The sequence below is a fragment of the Poecile atricapillus genome, chromosome 28, assembly GCF_030490865.1.
Source record: "Poecile atricapillus isolate bPoeAtr1 chromosome 28, bPoeAtr1.hap1, whole genome shotgun sequence".
Classification (NCBI taxonomy): Eukaryota; Metazoa; Chordata; class Aves; order Passeriformes; family Paridae; genus Poecile; species Poecile atricapillus.
In genome coordinates, this window is record NC_081276.1 from 5,193,295 (window position 1) to 5,210,129 (window position 16,835).

Genomic DNA, 16,835 nt, shown 5'->3' on the forward strand with positions numbered 1-16,835 from the left:
GGGTCAGAACAGCTCAAGCCCACCCCAGTTCCCCCCTGGAGCCCCCTCCTCCAGCACAGCACCCAACAGCAGCAACCGCAGTAGGGATGTGGCTCCCTCTGGCTGTTCCACACACACTGCTGGAGGAAAAAGAGGCTGAATTTTAGCTTTTTGAAGCCACTTGCCTTGAACCCAAAGGCAGATGAGGCTGTAGGTATTGCACGGTTCCCATTCCCCTTCACGAACCCCTGAGCCCCCCCAGCCTGCAGAGCCCCCCGGGTGACACAGGAAGGTGGGATGGGGGCAGGAGCTGCAGCTGGGAAAACAAGCTGCCAAGCAGCAACAGGGGAAAGTTTTTTGAGAGACTTTTGATAGACTATTTGGTAAATACACAGATACATGAACAGCAGCAACTTGCACAATCCTCAGACTGTGCTCCCACGAAGCAAAACTCACAGCCTTCTGCATCTACAGGCAGGGAAGGGAAGTCCAGGTCCTGTATTCTGGGCAAGAAAAAACCATCAATTCCTGAAGATTCTCACTAAGTTCAGTACAGTACAGAAGGAAGAGCTTCCCATCAGCCCCGCTACCTTCTGGGACCCAACATAACTGCTCCTGAGTGCTGCTGTGAAGACAGATTGTGGGGACTGAGGTCTGAGAGCAGGGTCCCACTTCCTCATCGCTCTACATGGAATCCCAAGGACAGTGAAGATTGTAAAGGGAATAGAGATTTCAACCCTCTTTCTCAAGTGAGGTTCATAAAGCACACGAACAAGACCTGTCTCCCTCTGTTCTAAAGGATTTCCTGTTTTCTCTCTGGGAGATGAGGATGGGATTGCTGGATTCCAGACTATGCTATGATATGTATACTGCTGATGGATGAGCCTGAACACTACCCCATGACATCAAATTCTCTCACCTATAGCTCACAGCTCTTGCGAAGCAAACCCTCTAAGACACCCGCAGCAGGGATTTCCACCAGCAGATGTGACCCCAGGCAACACCCCAGTCACCCAGCTTTCTGTCCAAGAGTCCACGAGCACAGCAGTGCTGGCACAATTCTGCGGTGGAGCCAGGCTCCCATTCCTGCCTCCAGTGTGTGGATGTGCCCTTGTCTCCCTGCCTGCCCTGAGGGGTGGAGGGGACGTGTGAACCCAGTGTCCGTGACGCCAGGGTACAGCCATGAGCATGTGAAGGGCTGAGCGGCTCCAGGAGGATGCAGGGTCTGGACAAGCCCCATGTGGGCTGGGCAGAGTGGGGAACTTGCCCTCCAACGTGGCCAGGCTTCAGAGGTGCCCAGTTCCCACTGGTCTGGAGCAGGCGGCGGCCGGTCAGATGAAGTGTGGACTCCAAGCACAGAGGGAGGAGTGGTGCAGCAGTGCAGCACAAGGTGAAGGTGCAACCCATCATGACTTCAGGGAGAGCTGAGGAACCCACATCACTGTCACCAGGAACTGTGTGCTGCCCCGCACAGTGTTACAGACAGGAGAAGTCACTAGAGAGTTTGGATCCAAGTGAATTGGCATGGCTACTTTGAACTATGGTAACATGGGAGCAATTCTATTCCATGGCCTTTAATACATTTCATTTTCATAGCACCTTTCATCCCAGGGTTTAAGTGCTGTAACAGAAGCAGGTACTGTGCACCCATTAGCATGGGGGAAACTGAGGCACAGAGTGGTTTAGTGACTCGCCTTGGAAAAACTTGGAAAAACCGTGGCAGAGTCTGGACAGCCTTAAACCTCCTGACTCCCTCAGCTGGTCAGACCACACTGCTGCCTCACATGAAGCCACTCCGCTCTCTGCCCTCCCCAGCAACGTGCTCCTACCCATTCTTCAGTGAAGTCTCATGCTCCTCTTTGATGCACAAATATATGACAAAAAAAAAAAAAAAAAAAAGGAAAAAAAAAAAAAGGAAAAAAAGAAAAAAAAGTGCAGTAAACTAAATCTTTAAAAAAGCACATTTGTGCTGTCTCTGTGCAAAGATAAAAGAAATAAATACATGATTAAAAAATTAAAAAGGTTCACAGTATCACACATGGATAGGTAGCTACGGTAGTGCACGTCTGGAAAACACTGTGTTACTACCCAGGATTCTCTACACCCAGCTGGAATTCTCTGCTGGGAGCTGCGGGTGAGTGGGTGGTTTCTTTGCTGCCCACGTCTGGGGTAAGTAGAAATACATGGTTATAGTTTTGCTCCATTCTGAAACGCAGTACCCAGGATCCTGCAGTGCAGCAATACTGGTGTCAGCAAGCTCTTCCCCATCCTACTGGAATGGCTGCATCAACGAAAAGGGAACACATCGACCTGCAGAGGGAATCGCTGCTCTCTGGGACTTCTGTGTCTGCATAGAGATTACTGCAAGAGGCAGAGAGAAGAGAGTCACAGCATCATGGAATCGTTACAGTGGGGAAAGACCTCCAATACCCGTATCAGCCATCAGCCCAGTACCACCACCATGTTCACCACTAACCCATGTCCCCAGGTGCCACAGCCATACGTCATTTGAACACTTCCAGGGACTGTGACATCACCACTGCCCTGGGCAGCCTGTTCCAATACCCTTTCAGTCAAGAAACATTACCAAATATCCTAATAACCAAATAACCTAAACCTCCCCTGGCACAGCTTGAGGCTGTTTCCTCTTGTCTTGTCCCTTGTTCATTGGGAGCAGAACCTGACCCCTACCTGGCTGCATCCTCCTGTCAGAGAGTTGTGGAGAGCAAGATCTTCCCTGAGTCTCCTTTTCAACAGGCTGAGTCCCCCCACAGCTTCTCCTCATCACAGTTGTGCTCCAGCCCCTTCCCCAGCTCCACTCCCTTCTCTGGACATGCTCCAGCCCCTCAATGTCTTTCTGGTTATGAGGGAAAAGAGGATCAACCCTTGAGCACCAGTGCCCACATCAATTAGGTCTGTGTCCCACCAACTTCCCAGCACAACCAGAGAGGCTGTTCTACATCCTCCAGAATTGGCAACATGTCTGGAAAACCTGAGCTCTCCAAAGCTTTCCCTGCATCAAACAACCAGGAATAAGCCAGAGTCCTTGCTGAGCAGGCCGGGGCTCTGCCAGCACAGAGCTGACCTGAGAGGCAGCTGGGCTCTGCTGCAGCCATGCAGGAGCCCCACACTGCCAGAGGCCAAGCTGACTTTGCAGAGGGAGCACAGACTCCGCTGACCTCAACCCACCGGGCACCCAGCACATGGCTGTTGGACACTTACTGTATCGCTCTCCTCATCGGAGACAGGGTGGAGCTGAGCGCTATAGTGGAGCGGGGAGTAAACCCAACTCCTCTCGTCTGTCGGCTGCCAGAGTGGCCAGAGATGGCAGGGAGAATGCAGGGAGAGCAGCAGCAGAGCAGGGAGCAAAGGAGAGAAGAGGAAAAAATAAAAGGAGAAAATAAAAAGAGTAGGAAACAATACAGTAAGAACAGCTGTCCACCTGGAGGGAGAGGACTGAGCCCAGAGCCAGCTCTCAGCAGAGAAGCCCTCCTCATCCTCAACACATACCTGCTCCCTGCCAACCGCAACATGGCACCTGTGCCAGCTGCAGTGGGGGTGGCACAACCTCTCCTCTTGTAGGGACATAGTTTTAGAGCTTTTGAGATGTCAGGGAAACCTCAGCTCCCTGCCATGGCATCACCCAGCTCCAAAGAAATCGAGAGATTTGGGAAGTGACTTACCTAAGAGCAGTGACAGCTCTGGGCTCCTGCTACCTGCTACCAGCTGTCACCCTCCCATTTCCAGAGCCCTGTGCATGCTACAAAGTGGTGTCCAGGCTTTTACAGGGAAACTGGATTTGTTTGCTGTGCCTTCCTCCTTCTCTGCAGAAGGCAGCGGAGTTGAGGTGAGACCATGGTGGATGGTGGCCACAGAAAGGAAACAGTTATTGCTGAGATCTTGGGGACAGTGGGGTGATGGGAACAAGTACAACACAGGAGGCAAAACACAACCAGACCCTGGAAAGAATGAGGGGAAGGAGGTATGCCTTGAAGGACAGTTATCACAGCACTGGGCATTGGTGTGAGCAGACACACTCTGCTGCTGACACAGCACAGATTCAAGGGCTGGTCTCTGCTTCCAGGGTTCCCAGGGGGGCCCATTTACATTGCAAACAGGCTCTTTTGTCTCCAGGGGAGCTCCCACAGAGTCCCCACTTTGACCCAGCCTAGCATTTGCAAAGGAAGAGAAGCAGAACTGGGTGCTTGGAAGAAGCCTGCAGTGTTCCCAGCCCAGGAACTGAGTGTGACAGTCTACAATGTACAATGAACTACAAGAAGTCAGAGAAGCTTTGAAGCACTGGGCTCCACATGCTGAACCCTCCAGTACCTGCAGCTCCATTAGTAGAGACTGCTAGGAGGAAGGTTGGTTGAGAAACCCGTCTGGAGCTTCTCACAGGGCTCTGTCAGAGGTACAGGAAAGCTCCCCACCACATCAAGCTTGTTCCACATCCTCTTTTTCATCCATGATGGTTCATCCATCCTGACTGAACCCCATGATCTGGCCAGTCTCTTTCAGAGCCTTTTAGGAGCCTGGATGCATGCAGGGAGCTGCAGGATATAAAGGAGCATCCAGTGCTTGCCATTACCCCTCCCAGTGCTGGAACAGCCAAACCCAGCTGAGGGGCAGGAGGAGTTGCCTGTTTGCTCATGGAAGTGCAGCACCTTCCTCATGCCATCAGCCATGGCCAGGGGCACATTCCTGCCCCTGCTTCCCCATGCATCCTGCCTGTAACCCAAATGGGAGCACCAAGCTTCACCAGCGAGGCTCTGGCAGCACTGCCACCACCCCCTGGCTTCCCAAAGCCTGATAAATGCTAAACCTAGAACAATCTCAGCTCCAGATTCAGCCCCTAAAAGCTCAAATGCTTCCCTGCATCTTTTGGAAAGTCCTCCCTGCTCACAGAACACCTTCAGTGAGGAGGGAGCACACTGGTGACACTGAGAAGGGCTGGAGAGCTCTAACCAGCCCTAACTCAGCACCAGCTCCTGCCTCATTTGGTTTTTGAGCTGCTCCCCACAAGCCAAAACAGCTCTGTTTGCCTGGGGCAACAGACTAAACTGGAGTTTTAGAAGCTTCAGAACATCTTAATGGTGTCTTTAAAACCCTCTCCCTGGGCTGAAGTTGCTGAGTCTGACATCACCTATAGAAGCTAGTGCCTCTCTGACCAGATCTGGTACTTAGAATCACTGAACAGTTTGGGTTGGAAGATCACTCACTATCCCCCCTTTCCATGGACAGGGACACCTTCCACTATCCCAGGTTGCTTCAAGCTCACCCAGTCTGACCTTGGACATTTCCAGGGAGAGGGCAACCACAGGTTCTCTGGGTAACCTGTGCCAGGGCCTCACTGCTGTCACTTTTCCCAAGGGATGGGTGACACTATGGCCCATTCCAGGGCAGGAGCTGTCACCAGTCTGCATAAAAGCAGGACAGAGCTCATGATTCTCTCAGATCCTACAAGGAGATCCACTGGTGTCATTTCAATATGCTTCCCCTGTTTCTGCTGGGCTGGTTCCTAATGCCCATTCAATCCAGAGCCCCAGCTGTTGAGAGAAATGAGGTGCTGGCCCCAGTGTTTCAAAGCTGCAGCTCTGCTCCCCTATATGCTGTGCTGGCATGGTCACTTACAATCCCAGAGGAATGCGAGGTAGTTCGGAGTCTGCGCTGGCGGGGAGAGTAAATCCAGTACCTCCCATCTGTGAACTGGGTGGCCCCAGGACAAGTGAGGTGAGAAAGGAAACAGAGGAAAAAAAGGGTGATGTGAAAGAGAGGATGAAAGAGAAAGCAAAAAACAAGGGGTTGGGCAACTCCAGGCCTGAACGGGTGAGCAGGTGGGAAAGCCGTGCAGGGAAGAGCAGCACCCATGCCCTGCCACACTCTGCACTTTTATTCCCTGGAGAGGAACAGGAGAATGAAGTGCTCTCCAGGAGCAGACTTCCAGTGATCAGATCACAGTCCCCTGGGACTGGGCAAATCCTCCTCTGCACACACCATCCCTTCACCCACCAGTGCCCCTGAGCACTCCTGTAGGAGCAGCTGCGGTGCTACTTAAGCACAGGTGTGCAACTTCACCTGAGCTCCAGCTCAAGTGGTTTTCCAAGGACAGCACCCATGGGAACTCAAATCAGCTTTTCCCTTCATCCCAGCAGTGACAAACACTCCACAGCACACGACACACATTTAATGCAAAACTCAGACTCAGATGAAGTATGAAATGCTGATGAGCAGTCAGTCACACTCTGTGAACACACTGCAGAATCTTCTCTTGGATAGAGGTGCCCCTCAAGCTGGGGGGAGTCCATATGCCCAGGGACAGGGAGGAAGAACAGCTGACCCTTGCTAGAAGACACTTGCCAGGGGAGCAGGCAGGATCTGCCTGCACACAACTGCCATCCACAGGCAAGGAGGGGGCAGCAGTGTTAGAGGAGCTGTTTGCATTTTGAACAGCATGCATCCAACCCCAAACAAGCTGTAAAACAGGGCTGATTCCTTCCACAGCTCCCACGAGCCTCAGAACGACTAGGCAATGAGTGAGCAGCTCTGCAGCAGAGTCACAAGAGCCCAGGGAAAGGCCAATGCTGCATTTTAGTTTAGCCTGAAGGAGCCCATTGCATGGGCTTAGGTCATCTCCAGCACCACAGAACCAACAACAACAAGTCGGAGCAGGGAGGAGCCGGGCACCTCTTTTAATGAGGGTTCCAGTGCTCAGGCACGAGAGAGAGTTCAGCTCTCATGGGACAGGCACTCAGCTCTGCTCTGGGAATCCATGGGACAGGTACATGTTGCTAAAAAACCTCTTCTCTGGTCTGCAGAAGTTGCTCAGCCATTGTGGGAGCTGAGTGAGGACCAGCGCCAGGCTCCACGGCACTCTGCTGCCAACAACCAACTTACTCCCTGGCTCAGCACTAGACTCCCACTGCATCACCTAATGCAGCCTGCAGGGAAAGGAAAAGTCGGAGTTCACCAGAGCCCAAGGTCACCCTCTGTAATCACCTCCCTTTGGGTCTAGGCCATGTTTATGTCAGGAAAGCAGCCAAGATCTCTGGCTGAGGAAGGAACTTCTCTGTTGTACCCACATCACTTTGGCTTGTCCCAGGAACAAATGTGCTGGCCTAGATAAGCACTTGTGCTTGGAAGTAGAGCAGCATAGCTACAGCTACATCCACAGCAGGAGTGCCATCTGTGTGAGCCCCACTAGATGATGTTTTGAGTTCTCCAAGTTTAATCCAGCTCCCTGCATTAAAAAACCCACCCAACACCAAGGTATCAAGGTGCTCCACATCAAGATGCTGCAGGGCAGCCATTGCCCTGCACCCAACTGATTGGAACAGATACTGACAGCCTTGTCCAACCCTTCCCATCACACCCCAAAGGTCAGGTGGAGAAGGTCTCTTACAAAGTATATGTCTGTGACTGGCACGTCGTCTTCATCTGAGGCCTGGCTGGCTGGTTCCGAGGCCTGGCTGGCCGTCTCCACCTCTACGGTGGCTGTGGATGTGACAATGGCACAGGCTGAAGAAGCTGCCTCTCTGCAGAGGGGAAAGAAATTGAAAGTCCAGTCATTGCAGCTAGGACAGGAGCAAGCAAAACTGATTTATTACAGAGGAGTGGAAGATGCTATGCTGTCACATCCTGAAAGGTCACATCAGGGCAGGGCAGGTCAGAACTGTGCTCAGCCTCACCGAACACCCATGAAAACAGCCCAGAAAAGCCTCCAGCACAAGCAGCCACAGCTCAAAACCCACTGTGTAGGCTCTGCTCAACACTCTAAAACACTCACTCTTTGACTTCTTCAGGAGCTACAATCTCAACGTCACACTTGGGCTCCAGCTCGACGCTGATTTGCTGAACCTCCTCCTCGACCCGCACCTCCTCGTGTGACCTGGAAAACAAAAAGACAGGCCCAAAGACTCAGCTGGGCATGAGTTATGCATAGCCCTCAATTTTAGGTCAGCCTGAATCAGTTCTGAGCCAGCCAAGCCTCTTGTGCAGCTCTGCCCCAGCACACAGCTGCTGCTGCTACTGTGGCACTGGGCTCCCAGCACAGACTTAGTGGCTGATTTCAGCTCAAAGGGGGCACTCAGACCTCCCAGGACTGAGGGTTTCGATAACCAAACCTCCCAGGAAAAAAGAGTCAGTCCTGGAAGACTGCAGCACTCGGGAATAACAAGGTGGGAAAAGAGGACAAGAGCAAAGGAGTTAAACAGCTAGTGTTGCAGGAAAGATGGGCAGTGTCAGATGGAGCATGGGAGCAAAGAGAACTGACCTCCAGGGAAAACTTGTGTCCAGAGTTAGCCTGGCACCAGGCCAGAGCCTCTTTCAAGACTCCCACCACACCAAAACTGCTCCGGGGTTGAGATCAGATTTATCTGCACACTCTGAAAGTGTTTCTGACAATCTTCACTTTAATACCTCATACTATTAAAGTAATTACTTGTGCCAGCAGGGCTGGCTCCACTGTCCCCATGGGAAGGAGGAGCAGGAGCCTGCTAAACCGAGGGGCAGCTGTCAGAGAAGGGCTGAGCTCTGGGTTCACTGACAGCACTGCCCTGCTCCAGGCTGGCTCTGACCAGAGCTGGGGCCAGTGGGCAGCACTTCTGTCCAGCTCCCTGCAAGAAACTCACTACACTCTTCCTCACAGGGCTGGACCTCACAAACCTGAAGTGAATTCCCCAGCAGACCAGAATAACCAGAGGTGTGACACATTCTTGAGCAAATTGGGTAAGGATTTTTCCATCTAAGCTCAGGAATGTAAATTCTTACTTTAATAAATTTGTGCTTGCACTGGTTTTCACCAGAGAGTTCTCTAAGTGCACAAGTCCCTACTCTCCCATGTGTAGGGCACATGGAGGCACTGGTACTGGAAAGGGACAAATTAGGCAGAAAACAGCAGAGGTGGCCATAGCTGCAGATGGTCAGTGTAGCTCTGGCAGATCTGTGCCAGACAGATCTACTCTGGCCACTGAGCTCCCTAAATGCTCCCAGGTCACTGATTCACCTAACCTATTTCTGGATGAGCAGTTACATACTACAGCAGCTCCCTCCCTCCATGAGGTATCGCTGAGTCTGAACTATTTTGGATGAAGTCACTGCGTTTGCCACATGGGCCCCACCACTGGGGCCTGGGTTTAAGTCTCCAATTTTCAGCAATTTCTAACACTGGATTTTGCAGGATATGAGGTGCTTCACAAGTCCCTGACAGGGAGCAGTGAGCAGGTCCCTGCCCTCCAGGGACAGGAATTTACCAGGATTCAGCAACATGCAGCATACAGAGGTATTTTCATTAGGAATTATCACAGAAAGGGATTTTTCCACAGTGCATGTCAGCAAATCACTCAAAGCTTGGAACAACAGCAGATGCCTGTAACATGGGGAAAACTCTCATCTTCCAAAGACCTTTCCTCCCAGGCACCAAACACTGACTGCAGGGAGAGAGGACATCAGCATGTCAGGCTCCTCTGCCTATGGCACATCCCAGGATTGAGTCTCTGATCTAATTTCAAAGCCTACTACACCTACACAATGTCCTGGAAAGCAAGGGCAGAGCCAGCAGCATCTGCTGGCTCCTCATGCAGATCCTGCTGACATGGGCAATGGAGTAATTTTTACTGGTGCAAAATATTTCCACAATAATGCACAATAATTTCATGATATGAGACTCTAAAATCAGACACCCCTCTGCAACACAGCATTTCTGTCCTTCCTTGCCCTTGGCTCTGAGACACCACAGGAGGGAAGAAGACTCACAGATTTCTGAAAACACTGGAAACTACTTCTGTGGGGACTGAGGGTGCATAGTGCCTCACAAAGTCAAAGCCCTTTCACTTTGCCCAGGCCACAAGCAGATGGTCAGAGGAGGACTGTTCCTCCTGTCAGGGCTCACTTACTTGCTTAAAGGGACTTAAATGATGTTCCTTGACTCTGGTGCTGGGTAAATTTGGACAACACTGTTGTCCCCTTTCCTGTCAAATAACTGTAGTATTTTCAAAGCACTAGATCTGCTTTGCAAAGAAAATTCTGTGTAAGAAATGGGGATTGTCTGATTGCAGAAACAGCTCAGCATCCATGCCAAAATCCTGGAGCTGCTGAAATTCCCACTTAGCTCTCTAAGAGACCTTTGCACAGGGATAAACACAAGGTCTCTGTCCAGCAGAGAGAAGATGAGACAAGAAGATAGGAGACCCATTTCTCACCTGCCATCCTGCCCTGAGGAGTGTGTACGCCTCCTGCAGAAAGAAAACACAAGAATTTGGAGGAGCAATTTAAGCCAGAAATCCTCCACTGTCCCCAAATCTACCTCTACATCCCATGAGGGAGATGTTCTACTTAACAGCTGACACTTCTGCCAGCAATAATTAATCCCTTCAAAGCTGTGTCTGCTTGCTCCCAGGAGAGATTTAATTAAAATTGGTCATTAGCATTCCAGAGGGCAGGGCAGCCTGCTGGGATCTGCAGCACGGAGAGGAATGGCAGCCACTCAACACCAGTGGGAGCAGGGGAAGTGTCCTCACCTGTACCTGGGCTGCTCAGAGGTCTCCGAGGGGGATCGCTCAGGAACAGAGAGAGATGTTGACGATAGTGTCGTGGCTATGGAGGCTGTGGTAGCTTCTTCAAAGGAAGGAGGAGTACAAGGGAGTAGGTCTGGCCTGCCTGCTGGCCCAGAGCAGGGCAGGGGAGAGGCAGGAAGAAGATATGATTCAGTCAAACACCAACACTGACTACACCAGCCCTGTGTGAGGCTGTTCCACTGTGAACCTGCACGCCTGCACTGGGACTGGGCACTCAAACCACAGACAGGCAGGAAGTTTAGCTGAGTTCATGAACATGACAGCCTCTCCCAAGGTGTCCTCTGGAGAGAGCCAGTCAGCACCACTTCCAGCATAACAGGCAGGGAATAGAATGCCAATGAAGACTTCTAATGGTGACCAAAGCTGGATTAAAGGCTTGGATCATCAGGGATAAATATCCAGGTGAATTAAGACATGAACTGAATGTCCAGTGTTTTGCACAGGGAGCAATCCAACACCCATATCCTGGAGGAGCTTGTCCTCCAGCACTCAGCTGTAAATGCAGCCAGATAGAAGTGAAAGAAAGGCAGCACAGAACCAGCCCATTCCTCTGTTTTCCAATGGCAAGATCCTGCCTCTTATAACTGCCCAAACAGTGTCATTGGAGTGCTGCAGTTCCCAGTCGCACACTCACCCCCCACCCCCCCCGTATTTTTTAAACAGTAGAAAATGCAACTTTTTGTTGGCTTTTGGGCTATGACTTATGGGGCCCCTTGGCAGCAGCTGTCTTGCAGCAGTGATGCAGGTGACCATTTTTAGTGCAGAACCCCACAGTGCTGCAAAGAAGGGATTTGGTCTCCTTTGATGCAGAGGTGTAGCATCAAGTACCTGCTGGTGCTGCAACAAAACAATGTACTCTTACCTTCTTCCCTGTCCTGGTTAGGTTTAGCACCTGCAAAGCACAGCAAGACATGCAATGAAGAGCTATCCATGAGGAAAGATCTGCAGTCGGTGCACAGTGGGGAACTTGATGAGAACAAGGGAGGATCCTAAGGAACTGCTAGGAAAGAGAGGGTAACCACACAGCCAACACCCGGAGCGGGGCTGTCACCTTCATCATCAAGCGTGGGGTAACTCCTGGCTGCCCGCAGGTCGTACTGGGTGTCATCCTTCTCAGAGGCCAGCTGGCTGGCTGAGAACGCCGCGGTGGGACCCGCTGTCTTCACGGCCAGCAAGGCACTACGCCCTTTCTTTGAGGGGGATGACTTCAGAGCTGGGGGAGGGAGACAGACAGTCAAAGTACCACCAGCAGCTACTGTCACACCGAAGGAATTTTTCTCTTCACAAGGAGAGGCTCTGCCCTCACATACATCCCTCGTGGACTGAACCCAGATAAGGTGCAGGGACTGGGTGGGAGTCTGAGCAGACCAAGGCAAGCTGTGACAATCTGAGGGCTCTGCAATTCTTAGTTTTGCTCTGTATCATGGCATATTTTGGGTTGGAAGGGACCTTAAAAACCCATCTCATTCCACCCCCTCCATGGGCAGGGACATGGGCACTAGAGCAGGTTGCTGCAAGCCCTGTCCAGCCTGGCCTTGGACATTGCCAGGGATCCAGGGGCAGCCACAGCTGCTCTGGGCACCCTGTGCCAGGGCCTGCCCACCCTCTGATTTCCTAACTTCTAATCTAACCCTGGCAGCTCAAAACCATTGCCCCATGCCTGTCACTATCTGCTGGCATAAAAAGTCCTTCCCCTTCCTTTTTCTAAGCCCCCTTTAAGCACTGGGAGGGGCTTTAAAGTCTCCTGAGAGCCTTCTCCAGGCTGAACACCCGCAGCTCTCTCAGCTGTACCACAGTGGAAAACCCTGCTCAGGCTCCAGCTCAGACTCCTTGTGAGGGCTGCAGCAGCAACGCCAAGATAAAGGCTCACAGCACATCAGCCCCTGCACTTGGTACTTACAGGAATTCTTTCGAAATACTGTGTTGGTCATGAATTTGAAGAATCTCTCTGCATAAAAGCTGGGTCTGTGTACTGACACCGTGTCCTACAACAGCAAGAAGCAACTGTTTAATTTTAAAATGATCCCTCAAGGCAGAATTTCCCTAACAACCAACACAGTCTTTTTTATTCCAACATTTAGCACTGACAGAGCCTTAAAATGGAAAGGCTTAACTGAAACACTAATTAATGCTATAAATAACCCTGAAGCATTGCCTCTGATTGCATTTGATTATATTCTTGCTGTGATTTTATAATGGATTTTGGTGACTTTATTCCTTTGTAGACTTCCTGGATTTTTTTAAAACACTGGCCTGATTGCATACATGAAATTTCTTCTGGCTTTGCTGGTTGCCATTCCAAGCACACCTGGATACCTTTGCATGTCACGCAGACATCCAAGTTTAGCCAAGGGTCTCCATACATTTCAAATGTTTTTGTTTAGAATAGTAAAATTGAAGCTCTTTCTGCTTCTGATGTTTGACTGTGCTCCCATGACTTGGAATCTCCACATTTCCTTTGCCACATTAACGGAAGCCAGGAAATGCAAGGTTGAAAAACGGTTTCCACATCCAAGGTTGCTCTTTCAGAAACACCCACCTGGCTGCTGCAGGAATGAAGCCAGAAGGGAAACATGGAAAGGGATTTGCTGGCAGAGAGCTTGCTGAAGTGAAAACAGCCAGTCACCAAAGAGAACAGCACAGGGCTCCTGACAGCCCAGGAACACACACACCCAGTGTGTGCTCCTGGTGTCATGGGAGGAGGAGCAGGATAGACAGGAACAGGGGAGGAAAGCTGGGAGCATAAGAGCTCAACATGTGAGGAGCTGGATTGAGCAAGGAAACCTGGTTGGGAATAAGTGGCACCACCCTGCTGTGCAGGAATGAGAGGCAAGAACTGCTCCTTTCATCAGCTGCAGCTGTGCCAGGTCAGGCTCTATAAATAGCCACCTGCGAGACTTGGACAACTCCTGCCTCTGCACAGGCACTTACCCCATCATGGACAAGGGCCTTCCAGGTGTGTTCTAATTTCTTGATGAACCTAATTCCAAGGAGAAGTGGAGAGAAAATAAAGATACAGATACAGGCATGCACTGTGTACCAAGCCCCCTTTTATATCCTATGGAGGAGGTCCCTGAGCTGCCAATGTCACCATGACTGAGCTTTCTCCAGCATCTCCCCAGCTGGGTCAGGAGCGCCTGGGAACACCACAGGGAAGGAGGAGCTGGGCTAGAAGAGGTGCACCTTCCATTCCTGGAGATATGCTTCCCACATTGAGGTGGGAAACTACTTCTTTATGAGCAGCTCATCATCCTGGACAAAAGGCTGTGTGTCCCCCACTGTTCTAAGGACATGATGGAAGCCCGTGGCCAGCTTGGGGCAGCCATACCTACTGATCCTCACAGTCTCAAGGAGAGGACATACCCCCTGCCTTCATTTGGTACTAAAAGAGGTTATTAGCCAGAAAAGACACACAGCCAGGTTACCTACCTGTATGACTGCAGGATATCTATGATTCCTACATGCAGCAGGAGACGCTCTCCTTTGCCATTCACTGCTGGGATCCCTCCCATCCTGCAGGTAAAGCAGAACTTCAGCAGGTGCAGCCTCAGCCAGAGCACCTGTGACACCCAAGCTCTGGGGAAGGGCAACAGCAGCTGCCCTAAGGGGCTCTAGTGTGGTGTCAGACACATTAAAACCAGCGTGGTCACTTTGTGCACAACCATGGGAGTCACCGACTGACCTGGCCTGACCCCACGTGTCTCAGGGTCACTGCCTGCATGGCCAAACACCGCTATCATGACAGAACCTGTGTTGTATGGCACAGCTCTGCTTGGCCAGAAAGCACCATGGAGTTTTTTCCTGCCTACTTTATTCTGGGGATCAGATTATTTATTGGGTCACCGAGAGCTGTCTGCCATTAGGGCAGTAAACCCTTAAGGACAAGGGTATTTCCAGTCCTTATGTCCACACAGATGCCATCCTGCCAAAAGTGCAGCAGCCATCAGCACCAGCACACAACCAAAGCACAGGACTACCAGACACTCCTTTAGGCAGCCACTGCAATTGTTGATGCTGCCTGAAGGACTGGAAACACCATGGTATTATCTCAGCTCTCAGTATTAACCCTCCATCAAACCCACAGCAGCTGGTTTTAGACAGCAGCAAACTCCACCATTCCTTGGCTCAAGAGCCAGGGATCCAGGCGGAACCACAGATCAAGCACAGCACAAGCCTGGGGCAACCCCCAGCCTCCAGCTCCAACAGTGACTCCAGCACTTGGCTACACTGCTGTCTGCTAATTGCATTGGAATGGCTTCAGAGAACTGCCAGGGATTCCAAAGGTGGGAGTGATAGAGAACTGCAAGCTCCTACTGAGCTGATCCCTACTTCTGCTCCAGTATTTGGGTGCTAAGCTAGAACCGAGCTAGTGTCTCCTCCCCAGGGCATGGGTGGATGTTTCGAGGCTTGTTACACAAGCTAACAACCTACAGCCTGGCCTGAGAGACTGCTGTGAGGCCATAGCCTTACAGAACTATTTCCTACCCTGGCTTCCCCCTTTCCCCCCACAATGGCAGCACTATCAAAATCCCAGGAGAGCTGCTCCCTTGAACAGTTCCTGTGGGCCTCAATACAGATTTCCCACTCCAGCCTCCACCTCTGCCCGTCCCAGCAGCACGAGCAAGCCCAGATTTCACCTACGTGTCGTCTGTGTCTATGGACTCCCCCCGGGCAGCCCCTCCTTGGATGGACTCCATGGCTGTGGAGTACAGGGCCTTCTGCCCCACAGGACGCTTCTCATCCGACGTGCTGTGGGCTCCCTCCGACAGCTGCTCCCGCTCGTGCTGGTCTATGTTATGAACCCCAAGCAGGAGGCTGTAGTCCATGATTTTAAAACTTTCCAATACCTACAGGTTAGTATCAAATTCAAGAACAAAGACAAAATATCAAGCCAGCAGCAGAAATACAGACCCTGAAGCATGGAATCAAAGCAATCAAAGCAAAGCATCCCATCCACATCCACACTAACAAATCCTTTGACAGAGCCTGAATGTTTCTGAACCAACAGTCACCTCTGGGCTTGACTGCACAGAGTTTGGCCATCCCACAATCACACCAAAGGCCTGAAGGCTTGCAAACAACACCCTCGTATCTGCTGCACAGTGATTGGGAAAATGCTCTGGCAGAGCAGCTGCAAGTGAAGTCAAAGTGTGATGCACCAGGCAAAGGAGAACAGCCTCAGTCCTCAGAGGCTGACAGGAGATCCAACTCTACTGCTTGGCTTTCAGGGAAAAAGGCAGAAGAAAGGATTGATTCTACTCTGGGGTCAGCAGATTAGCAAGGTTCTCAATTGGGAATTGCTCTTCCTCATGCTCAAGAGCCACAGAGGTTCTTTACTCTGTCCCTGAGCTGCCCCCTCCTTACCAGACAGTCTCGCTGCAATGTCTTCACCAAAGCACTGAAGGTGTCTGCATCCAACATCAGGCCCTCGGGCATGTCTTGGATGAAGTCCAGATCCTTGTATGTAGGGCTGGACTTTTCTTTTTCCTTCTTGGATGCTCGGCGTTTGTAGGTTGAACCTTTGAGATCAAATTTCAGGTGCATTTTCACCACTCGAGGCAGGATGTTGTTCATCACGACCACGCGGATGTTTTTGCCCCCAGACTGCACACAGTACAGTCCATAAAACTTGGGCAGCAGTGTCCGGGGATTCTGGTTCAGATTCTGTAGCAAGGGTGGAAAAAAGCATGGAGAAAGGTTATTTGAGCAGAAAATTCCTGCTGTGTTCACCACAAAGCATGTCAACAGTTGGACTAGAGATTCTTTGCTGAGAGGTTTTCTGAACTTAACAGGAGCTCAGTGTACACATTCGACAAAGTCCTGCATTTCAGTGGCTTTAGGACCTGAAAGTACAGGGACTGAGATGTTCAGCACTCTCTGGGCAAATAACCAAGTCCGGAAATCCCCTGTTTTTCTCAAGTACAGCAGCTAAAAAAAGGAAACCAAACTGGGAGAGAAATAAACACAATAAAAGGGAACTTCAAGCTTAAAAATAACAGCTCTCTTTATCTCTTCTTGATTCTTGTCAGAATCAAGAGCCATTCTCCAGCCTAGAATAAACCAAGGGACAGGGTTATTTTTTAAACAAAACAACATAAATGTTCTCCTCCTGTTGCAGAGTTGCTTTATAAAGCAGTCAACCAGAGAGCACGGATATCCTGTTCTGCTGTCATCTCCTTTCTTTAGGCAGCAGAATAATTAGGAATGACATGACAGGCAGGATTTGCTTGTTCAGCTTTGGGCACATTTGGGAAGGAAACAGAACTTCTCTGCATGCTGTGGCAG

The 16,835-nt window shown here is 50.9% G+C and overlaps 1 protein-coding gene across 6 annotated transcripts in view; it reads right to left on the reverse strand.

Annotated features, from left to right (window-relative positions):
- Positions 1 to 392: 392 nt before the first annotated feature.
- Positions 393 to 16,835, reverse strand: part of PIP5K1C (phosphatidylinositol-4-phosphate 5-kinase type 1 gamma) — a 49,630-nt gene continuing 33,187 nt past the window's right edge. Inside the window, exons 7-20 of one of the 6 annotated variants that reach the window (XM_058858826.1) lie at positions 15,915 to 16,214; positions 15,192 to 15,397; positions 13,980 to 14,063; positions 13,482 to 13,530; positions 12,451 to 12,535; positions 11,602 to 11,763; positions 11,413 to 11,442; positions 10,494 to 10,635; positions 10,176 to 10,208; positions 7,763 to 7,864; positions 7,379 to 7,511; positions 5,611 to 6,917; positions 3,202 to 3,285; positions 393 to 2,340 (exon numbers count right to left, since the gene is read on the reverse strand). In XM_058858826.1, the coding sequence (XP_058714809.1) occupies positions 6,888 to 6,917; positions 7,379 to 7,511; positions 7,763 to 7,864; positions 10,176 to 10,208; positions 10,494 to 10,635; positions 11,413 to 11,442; positions 11,602 to 11,763; positions 12,451 to 12,535; positions 13,482 to 13,530; positions 13,980 to 14,063; positions 15,192 to 15,397; positions 15,915 to 16,214 (1,356 nt within the window). In that variant the 3' untranslated portion in view covers positions 393 to 2,340; positions 3,202 to 3,285; positions 5,611 to 6,887. Of the gene's footprint in view, positions 2,341 to 3,201; positions 6,918 to 7,378; positions 7,512 to 7,762; positions 7,865 to 10,175; positions 10,209 to 10,493; positions 10,636 to 11,412; positions 11,443 to 11,601; positions 11,764 to 12,450; positions 12,536 to 13,481; positions 13,531 to 13,979; positions 14,064 to 15,191; positions 15,398 to 15,914; positions 16,215 to 16,835 lie in introns of all 6 variants that reach the window. The other 5 variants (XM_058858827.1, XM_058858825.1, XM_058858829.1 and 2 more) reach the window with 5 other exon arrangements.